Source organism: Ceratosolen solmsi, unplaced genomic scaffold (assembly GCF_000503995.2).
Source record: "Ceratosolen solmsi marchali unplaced genomic scaffold, CerSol_1.0 scaffold70, whole genome shotgun sequence".
NCBI lineage: Eukaryota > Metazoa > Arthropoda > Insecta > Hymenoptera > Agaonidae > Ceratosolen > Ceratosolen solmsi.
In genome coordinates this window covers 489,942-499,944 of record NW_011948448.1, presented here as the reverse complement: position 1 = coordinate 499,944, position 10,003 = coordinate 489,942, and the positions used below count along the sequence as shown (strand labels likewise).

The following is a 10,003-nucleotide window of genomic DNA, read 5'->3' as shown; positions in this document are numbered from 1 at the left end:
CCATCAAACTTATTAGATATATATTACACATGAATGAAAATTACAAATTTTTATGTAAAGCAATCCATCAATTGCAAATGGAAGAGATAAGAAATAAACAAAGAAACTTAATTGACAACAATGAACCTTTCGATATTTAATGCCCATAATTTCTATAATTTTATGGTAGTTAATAATAAATTATGTTTTTAAGGTGGATAGATTTAAATAATTTATTAGGATAAGTAACAAAATGATAAATAAGCAAAATGTCACATTTTTTAAATGCACGTTTCTATAATGTTTGCAAGATTATAAAATAACATCTGCGCCGCATGAAAGTTACATATTAATATTTATGAAAAAATAGCAGTTTTCTAAGACGTCAAAAGATTAATTCCTTCCTCTTTATATTTGAAACTTGTTAAAACATTTTTGCTTCTATTAACTGATAAAGTAATTATGCAGATAATATTAAACCGCATGGTTTAAAAGTCATTTAAAAAACAAAAGAGAGAGAGAGAGAGAGAGAGAGAGAGAGAAAAAAGATGCAAGAATATTATAGAATTATATTTTATGGACAATTAGTATTCCAAATCACCGTGATTTTAGCTGAATTTGTTATGAAGATCGAAGCTTGAAATATTTGAATACCACACCGTAGTTCGTAAAATAATCGAGACCATCAATGCTTTGATTTTTTATAATGGTATTAAAATTACAGTAGAATCAAATTAACGAGAAATTAACATTAAATATAAAAATTAAGTATTTTTAAATGCATCGCTTGTCGTCGATGCAAAATTTTTCGCACATCGATATTTTCTAATCGTATTACCAAAAGTCCTTTAAGCTTTACTCGTACATGATATTAAAATTATTTAAGGCTCGGCTGAAAGTTATTAAAGTAGTCGATACTAATGTAAATTCAAAACATGTTTAAAATATTTTCATATAACATTTAAATATTCTATATTATAAAGTATACGAGAGCATTTTTTGTACTTATATTTTTCTCTATAATTTATAATAATATTGTTAATTTAATATATCTTTTAATTTCAATTTTTAACACATAACGCGCATGTTAATTTTGATTAACATAGCTATAGAAATAAGATTAAAATATAAGAAATATATCTAGCAACTTAGGTTTACTTTTAAATATATTTAAACATATGTAATATCTTATTTACATTTATACTTATTTACACTTATAATTGCTTCATGTATTTTCCCACCAGGAAAGTAATCCAAGTCCAGGCTCGTCGATAGCTGCTTCTAAAGTGTATGGCGATACGCTTTTAGATTCGGATTTCTCATTAGAATCTTTAGGTCCATGAGGATTACTCGGTAAGGATTCCGCAAACATTTCTTTAACTACTCTGAAACGAATAATTTCTCCAACATCCATGAAAAGATCATGCTTTTCTCCATTACCAGTGTCGTACTCCCAGACCCATACTTGTTCCGTCTGGTCAAACCTTGATGGATACTGCAGTTTATGCGACGGGATAACTATATCTTCAAAAAAGCCTAAGGTTACATGTACTCCATCCATATTACAGCTACGAATTTTTCCAATCAGAATTTCTTCCATAAAAGGACGGAAAATAATAAATCGAAAAATTACTTTTGTATGTGACGCTCCATCACCGGGAAATATATATGATTCTTCGATTTTTAAAATATCATTTAAGGCAATGCACAGTCCAACATTTAAATAAACTTTATTTGATAATTTTCTATTCAACTCTTCCATTACCGCATCATTCAACTTTTTCTTAAATTTCCATGGTGGTATTCTAACAGTATCTTTCATTTCAGCCAAAACAAACATTTTAAAGTTGACTACTAAAATTATATATACATTTTTTATATTCGTCACTTATTTCTAATTTTGTTTATAATGTAGGTACGTTATTTTTTTAGGTTAAGGGTAACATTTAAAATAAAAATTTTAAATACATTTCGCACCCTCTAAACTATGCTTATTTCTTAAATATATAATATCCATATTTCACTTACATTAGGAATGTTAATTTTTAGTAATCATTAAGTATTAATTATATTAATAGGCAATAGTCATTTACATGGCCACCACACATTAAGGAAATATAATTTTAAAATCGTCAATCGCACATGTAAATTAATTTCTCTATGGGATTGGTCCAACACACCAATGAAACTGAGCATGCGCCTAGAACATTTCGTTAACTTGAAAACATGCTCGAATGAATCTACAGGCTAAAATTACTAAAAATTGACATTTTCTCAAATTATAATCGCCGAGCCAGGATATAATCATGGCATAAATTCAATAAGTTGAGATGTTAAAATCTCAATTGTCAACAACATATATGAAAAAAGAGTCGCTGTTATTATACAGGTAAAATTAATATTTTTAATGCAATATTAAATAGAAATTTGATTAATAATTTTGGATATCGATAATAGGGTTAAGTTGCCAGTGTAGCTTTACAGCGATTTTAGAAATTCATCAGATAGTTTATATCTATTTGTGAAATAAATTGTGCTCGAATTAGGGACAACAATGTTCTCCTTTGCTCAGCAAAATGCAGTTGAGCCCATGCAGGTTGATGCACCTGCTGAAGACAATGATAATACAGAAGAGGAACCATACATCGTTGAAAATCCAACATTGGTTTGTAATTTATATTTAAATTCATACTTTATTGTCAAATTTATCTTCTTAAGAATTTATTTTTATAAAGTAACGATCTTTTTAGTTGCACAATGCTAGTGATAATATGCAATAATTATTATTCTTTAGGCAACTAAAGCTTTTCTTATTTATACACACGCGCGCACACGCGCACACGCACGCACACATTATATTTGAATTTATATATGCATGCTCATGTCGATATATGCATTTATAATTAAATTATATAAACCTACCTACACATTTTGAGATTTGCATTTAAATTTATATTTGTGCTCGATATAAACAATCGAATTATTCATTATAAATAAGGTTCCATTGTATTTATTTATAATCCCGTAAAAATATCAGTGCAATAAGTAAGCATGAATATATTCAGTTGTTTGTGTTATATAATTTCAAATTACGCAATTTTCTTCAAAAGTCATTTTTTGTATCCAATTTTGAATTACCACCTTTATTATTATTATTATTATTATTATTATTGTTTTTTTTTTAATTACTTTATTAAATAAAGTTAATTTGACAAGTATTCCGTATGATTAAAATTATAATTTTTACAGGATTTAGAAGTCTATGCAAATAGTTATGCAGGTTTAGCAAAACTATTCAGGTTAATGTATATAGCAGATCATTGTCCTACTTTGCGAATCGAAGCTTTGAAAATGGCTATAACCTATGTCATGACAACATATAATGTTTCATTATATCTAATATTACATAAAAAATTAGCTCAGGCATTAAGTGCTCCTGGATTACCAGATGTAGCTGCACAATCTACATCTCAAGATATACCAATAGTCGATCAAATATGGGTAGACTCGCGATCAAAAAAAGCAGCTCTTAAACTTGAGAAATTTGATACTGATCTTAAAAATTATAAGAGCAATTCGATTAAAGAAAGTATAAGACGAGGTCATGACGATTTGGGTGATCATTATTTAGATTGCGGAGATCTTGGAAATGCATTAAAGTGTTATTCTAGAGCTCGTGACTATTGCACTAGTGGCAAACATGTTGTGAACATGTGCTGGAACGTTTTGAAAGTATCCATATATCTTCAAAATTGGACTCATGTGATTAGTTACGTTACGAAAGCACAGAATACACCTGATTTTCCAGATGTACATGGGAAGGATAATAATCTAGCTATAGTTACGAAATTGAAGATCGCTGCAGGTTTGGCGGAACTCGCCACCAGGAAATACAAATCTGCAGCTAAATTATTTTTACAAGCCTCGCTCGATCATTGTGATTTTCCTGAAATATTATCCCCTGGAAATATTGCTTTGTACGGCGGTTTATGTGCATTAGCTACTTTCGACAGGTAAATCATTAATTGCTCTATCGTTATATTTACTATAAATTTAAATAATTACTATATGGATCTTACGGATAAGAGTATATCAAATTATAGGATAGATGAGCGATAATATTTGTTATATTATTGAAAATTTCTTTCAAATTTTCGTTAAATTATTTCTACTTACTATTTTCACTTTTTTCATAGGCACGAGTTGCAAAAGCAGGTGATTTTCAGCAGTTCGTTCAAGCTCTTTTTAGAATTAGAGCCGCAATTAAGAGATATTATTTTCAAATTTTACGAGTCAAAGTATGCGTCTTGCTTAAAGTTACTGGATGAGATTAAGGATAATATTTTGCTAGATATGTATATTGCACCCCATGTTAATACGCTGTATCTTCAGATACGTAACAGAGCATTGATACAGTACTTTAGTCCTTACCTCAGTGCTGATATGAGACGTATGGCAACGGCATTTAACAGAACTGTTTCAGCCTTAGAAGATGAACTCATGCAACTTATTCTTGACGGACAAATTCAAGCTCGTATTGATTCTCATAATAAGGTAATGAGACTTTTTTTTGAGCAGTTTGAATTTTGCATACATTAATCTTGCTAATTTAAAATTGTCTACCATACTTAATATTCATAAATAATATTCGATATTATAATACGTGAATTATTTGAAATTAATAATGTTAATTTCTGTCGTTTACGCTTATCATTTATCCTTAAGATTATCTACTATCTCATTATTCAATATAATTTATCGTTTATTTCTTTCTTTTTTTAATTTCGATTCAGTATTATCATCAATTTCTTTTATCTTCGGTTTTGAATATAATATTATCTTATTAATCGATAATTTTCAATAAATAATAGTTTTATAACTTTATACACAATATTATTTCTCGAATACTCAAGATAATTTGTAGTTTATAAATTTAGAACGATTTTTATCTATCGATGATGAAGAAATTAACAACTTTTATGTTAAATTTATTTAAAATTTCTGCTAAAAACTTTATTTTCCATATGTGCTCATTCACTAATTTCATTTATAATAAAAATTTTCTATTAAAGATATATGAAATACTATTATTACATAGTAGTTATTCATATTTGAAGTTAAAAAACATTAATTTATTAGATAGAATATTGCAATTTCATCAAGAATTTACTAGCTCTTACCTTCTTATAGATATTATACGCCAAAGATGTGGATCAGCGTAGTACAACATTTGAAAAGTCGATAAGTTTAGGAAAAGAATATCGAAGGCGCACTCGAATGTTAATTTTAAGGGCAGCAATTTTAAAGCATCAAATTCAAGTAAAGGTAATGAAGTATTGATTATTGTTTAACTTGAATGCTGTTCATTATAAATTGTAAACATATAATGTGATATCAATTTTTTAAAGAGTCCACAGAGAGAAACTACACAAGGCGGAGAGATGCCTGTAGCACCAGGAAACACAAGTCAAACATCGAGAAATTAATATAATAGTGTTATTATTGACATTTTGATACAGAAGAACGTATTCCATTAAAGAAAAAGAAAGAAAAAAAGAAGAAAATGTGGGTACTGAAAGACACTATTATATAAGCACGTCTAATCTCCTTTGTATATAAAAAGCAATTTCGATTGTACTTGAAGTTACAGTACTCTACGAGTTGACTTGCGATCACTGCAGAATCAGATGTAATCGCAGACTGACATTTTTTTATGGTTTATCGAAATTGTTTGCATTTTCATTTAATTATAATTGATATCAACACAAACACAATAACTCCTTTTTTGTAACGCAATACAATCGTGTTCTAACTTTGTTTAAACTCGCAAGAGGCTCAATAAAAAAAAAAATTAAAACCTCAAATTTTTTTTTACACGAGTCTGACTTGTTATTTTCTTGTGCTTATTTAAATGTTATTTTTAATTTTATTGTCAATTCCGAGTATGAATGGAATCTTACTTCCTACATAAGTTGTATGCTTACATTACTTCATTTCTTCTAAAAAATTTATATATTTATAATTGAATTTTTATTTTGATTAAAGTTCAATTTTAATTATATACAAGTGCAAAGATGCAGCTTGAAAAAACTATGTTGTATAAACAGGTTTAAGTAAATTAATTTAATCTTGAATGTTACTGATTTATATTACATTTAATAAATAACTTGCATAGACGCACTGTTTTTAACTTGTTTGCCAAAAATGTTTTTGTAGTTTACGATAGTTTTATATATTAAGCGAAATATGTATTAACAATTTTTTTTTTTTAACTATTTAAAAAAAAAAATAAATAAAATCATTTTTAACAAATATAAAAAATGAAGATAAAACGAATGCAACTCAAGTAATCAATAATTTTAGTTTCACATAAAAATAATATGAAAAAAAAAAAAAAAAAAAAAATTAAAAGAATTCTACAAAATTTATTAATAAATAAATACTATTTATTTAAAAATTAGGCTCTTTTCTACCAAAACATACTATGTATAAAATGTTCATAACAGAACAGAACAGTAAGTTCTTTTATGATTATTTTTTTACCACAAAACTTTGAAAGATAATTTTAGAAGCTTTTGCATATCTGAAATGAAGTAATAATTTTTAATAAAATTTCTTTTTAAATAATCATAATTATAATTTCTTTTATAATTGAGGATGGGTTTTTATTATTCTTTATTTTATAACTTATCATCTTTTAATTTACTTAAATATAAGTGAAAATATATTTTTAATGACTGTTATATATTCATGGCAATATATATATATATATATATATATATATATATAATGTAGATAAATAATAAATCATGTATATTTAAATGCTTGGATTGCTTAACTAAAAATTAGAACTATTCATCAAGATAAATTAATTTCTTTCCTGAATAATTTTTATAAAATAATTTATAGATTTTGGATGTAGTTTAAAGTATATTTTAATCGTCTAATTTAGTAATGAATTAGTAATGAATAGTATTTGAAAGTACACAGTATGGAGAATTGTTGAATAAAGCTTTTGAAATTTTCTAATATAAAAAGTACATATTTTAATTAATTGCAGATTATTGCGAAAATTTTAGATTTAATAATCTGCGTTTGAGATATTTAATGTTATATTTAATTGCGTGTTTTTTTAAATACTGATACAACCGAGCATTACAATAAATGAATAAACACACGCACATATAGACACGCATACAGAGATGAATAATTTTAGAATAATGTACGCATAGACAAGCATTAAGTGCAAAATTTTGACATTTGTAATTCGTTAATTTTTTTACTAAATAAATATAATATCAATTTGTAAAACAAAATACAAATAAAAAAATACCACTATAAGAAAAATTTATATAACTTTATAACTAAAATAAATTAATATTTTCTTTCATTTGGTTTAAATTTTATATCTTTTAGTCAAATACATATTTTAAATATTCAAATACATATTTCAATTCAAATATTATTATTTAATTTGTAGGAAATTTTATTTCGGTAAAAATAAATGTTTAAATTATTGTAATTTATGTAATTGATAAAATTTAATGTAAATTAAAAATATAACATTTCTTTAAATTATAACGCTAAAACAATTATGATGATTATGTAAATTTTTTTGTTTAACATTTTTTGCGCCTAGAGTTTTTCTTTACGAAAGGTTCGTACGATATTTTGATTTTCTTTTTTTTTTATTTGAAGTGTAATACCCATACATAATAATAATAATATATTAATTAATATATTAAATATATAATTTTTATAAATTGTAACAGTCATTTGGAAAATTTAATTGACTGATGTTATTGTATTTAAGAAAGTTTAAAAGTAACAGTATTTTTGCAAACATTGATAAAACTTTTCATTATAAATTTGGGTAAAAATAATCATTTATTTTTTAACGAATGAATACAAAGTTCTACAAAATTATTTTAGACTTGTAATTGATTAAGTAAACGATATTTAAATATTATGATTAGAAAAATTTATGAATGAATAAAACCCTAATAAATATCCGAAAGAAAAATTCATTGCATAATTTATAATATACTAGAATTTTATATATGCACAGTTTAATACAGAAACTTACAATTTGAATAATTTGAATATAATGTTGTTATAATAATATAATGAATTTTTATATAACAATATAATGTTGAATATAATAATATAATGAAATTTATGATTGTCATGAAAAAAAAAAAAAAAAAAAAAAAAAAAAAAAAAAAACTAAAAAGCAAGAGACAGGCTAGTATCTTTAAATTGCAAATGATTATATATTACAAACAACAAAGCTCCTAATTATATATTTGCTAAATTATATAATATAAATATTTGTTACAATTTGTCTAATAAAACTTTCCGTTTAAAATAGTATGCAACTTTTAAACGAATTTTTATTTATATAATTAGTATATCAACATATGAAATAATTCATATTTCATTTAATTTTTATAAATCTAGTTATTTATCGATATATCTCTTTATTGCTCTAAATGAATAATAATTATATTGTCGGTAAGTTTTGCTCGTCGAATCGTTGAATACGATAAAACTCGTATTCACATGACTCTTGCACGTCTCTTGTGCCTACATTTACTTCTATCGAGTAATAGAATAGAGAAGAAAAAAAACAAAAAAACAAAAAAAAAAAACAAAAAAAAAAATGAAATCAAAGGTCTATATGAAAGCACTTGATTAATTTCATATAACAAAGAACAATCAATGGGTCGTGCTGAAAGCCTTAACCTCAAAGCAGCAGTTTCCATTAAATTTATTATTCTCATTCGTTCACCGATTATTCTTAAATCCAAGTTGTAGAGACCCTATCATCAGAGCCTCGAATATCCAAATAAGAAATTCATTCAAACGTCCCCGTAGACATTTGGAGCTTCAAAGCTCGCGCCGGTAGCCCCCAAGTTTCCACGCTTTATCATTACAGTTGCGCGGGTGCGCGCGCGCGCATTGATCGCTATATACATACATACACGTGTGCCGTGAAGAGTCGAAGTGCGTGTTTTCTCGCCCCCCTTCCCCTGGGACGACGAGTCGTTCCGACTTTGCGCACATCCTACATGAATTTCCAGTTTCCACGATCCATTCCCAGTATCAAGAGCATTTACTTAGCCACTGTCGAGCCAGTAGTAGTGGAGTATTTAGCCAGGCAGGAGGTTTGTCATTTGTACTCCCGGTCGCGAGGAGCCGAGAGCGAATCGTAGTTGCGGGCTTGTAGCAGTGCATACGAGAGGTGCATCAGGCGCTAAAATAAAGGAACATCGTCGAGCGATTGTTCCTAAGACATCACGTTTTAGCACGCGGGACAGGTTACAAGTGCATCGGGGGTAGCGTGGAAGGAGGTAAATTCGAGGTGGATAACGGTGGGACGGCAGGAGCTGCGGTCTTTGGGGCTTTCGTGAGGTGTACGAGGACCGTCATCTAGGCAGAGAAAGTGCGCGCGAGAGAGCGAGAGGGGAGTGCGTGCGAGTGAAAGAGAAGGAGGGAAAATAAAGCGAGGCGGAGCCGCCGGGGGATTTCTTGCTCTCCCTCTCTTTCTTTCTAGCGTGCGCGCGCGAGCGCGCGCATCATTCGATAAGGAGCGCAAGGCCGACGACGACGACGACGACAGCAGCGATCGCCACAATCTCGAGCACGATGTTCTCGGGCCTGACGAGCCAAGTGTCCAGCTGGATGAGCAAGAAGGGCGAGGATGGCGGTGATTTGTCAGCCGATGGTCAAATAGCTTCCGATGCCGAGACTATGGAATTCGACAAGGCGGCTGCTGCTGGCAGGTAATACGGCGCGGCCCTCTTCTTGGCTTCAGGGTGTCCTCGTCGAGTCTAGGAAGACGTCGCGAAAAAAATTCTCGGGGGAAAGAGAGGCGTGCGAAATCGATAACACTTGCCGAGTTGTACTTTACCCTGAAAAGGTCATCTGTCCTTTATCCTCGTCAGCCCTTCTATTCCTCTTCCTCCCCACCCCCCACCCCTCCCGGCCACAACCCCCGCCCACCCCCACCCCTCTATCACTT

General features: G+C 29.0%; 3 protein-coding genes across 8 annotated transcripts in view; 2 read left to right on the top strand and 1 right to left on the bottom strand.

The window, feature by feature from the left end:
- Positions 1 to 1,137: 1,137 nt before the first annotated feature.
- Positions 1,138 to 1,640, bottom strand: Polr3H (RNA polymerase III subunit H). The gene is made up of 2 exons (XM_011504769.1): positions 1,613 to 1,640; positions 1,138 to 1,547 (listed from the first exon to the last, which is right to left on the bottom strand). The coding sequence occupies exons 1-2, from the start codon at positions 1,630 to 1,632 to the stop codon at positions 1,205 to 1,207; spliced, it is 363 nt and encodes a 120-aa protein (XP_011503071.1). The 5' UTR covers positions 1,633 to 1,640; the 3' UTR covers positions 1,138 to 1,204.
- Positions 1,641 to 2,228: 588 nt separating this feature from the next.
- On the top strand, positions 2,229 to 5,855 carry CSN1b (COP9 signalosome subunit 1b). Its single transcript, XM_011504768.1, has 6 exons — positions 2,229 to 2,368; positions 2,437 to 2,644; positions 3,229 to 3,992; positions 4,176 to 4,533; positions 5,170 to 5,304; positions 5,388 to 5,855. The coding sequence occupies exons 2-6, from the start codon at positions 2,534 to 2,536 to the stop codon at positions 5,463 to 5,465; spliced, it is 1,446 nt and encodes a 481-aa protein (XP_011503070.1). The 5' UTR covers positions 2,229 to 2,368; positions 2,437 to 2,533; the 3' UTR covers positions 5,466 to 5,855.
- Positions 5,856 to 9,419: 3,564 nt separating this feature from the next.
- Sap47 (Synapse-associated protein 47kD) overlaps positions 9,420 to 10,003 on the top strand; it is a 40,780-nt gene continuing 40,196 nt past the window's right edge. For all 6 annotated transcript variants that reach the window (XM_011504765.1, XM_011504763.1, XM_011504764.1 and 3 more), the window contains exon 1: positions 9,420 to 9,764. In XM_011504765.1, coding sequence (XP_011503067.1) covers positions 9,628 to 9,764 — 137 coding nt within the window. In that variant the 5' untranslated portion in view covers positions 9,420 to 9,627. The remainder of the gene's footprint in view (positions 9,765 to 10,003) is intronic.

Coding starts and splice junctions, on each gene's coding strand:
- Polr3H (XM_011504769.1), bottom strand. CDS start 1,632: ATGGAGCGTCACATACAAAA. Junction 1,548..1,612: donor ATGGAGCGTCACATACAAAA/GTAATTTTTCGA, acceptor AAAAATTCGTAG/CTGTAATATGGATGGAGTAC.
- CSN1b (XM_011504768.1), top strand. CDS start 2,534: ATGTTCTCCTTTGCTCAGCAAAATGCAGTTGAGCCCATGCAGGTTGAT. Junction 3,993..4,175: donor GCATTAGCTACTTTCGACAG/GTAAATCATTAA, acceptor CTTTTTTCATAG/GCACGAGTTGCAAAAGCAGG. Junction 4,534..5,169: donor GTATTGATTCTCATAATAAG/GTAATGAGACTT, acceptor ACCTTCTTATAG/ATATTATACGCCAAAGATGT.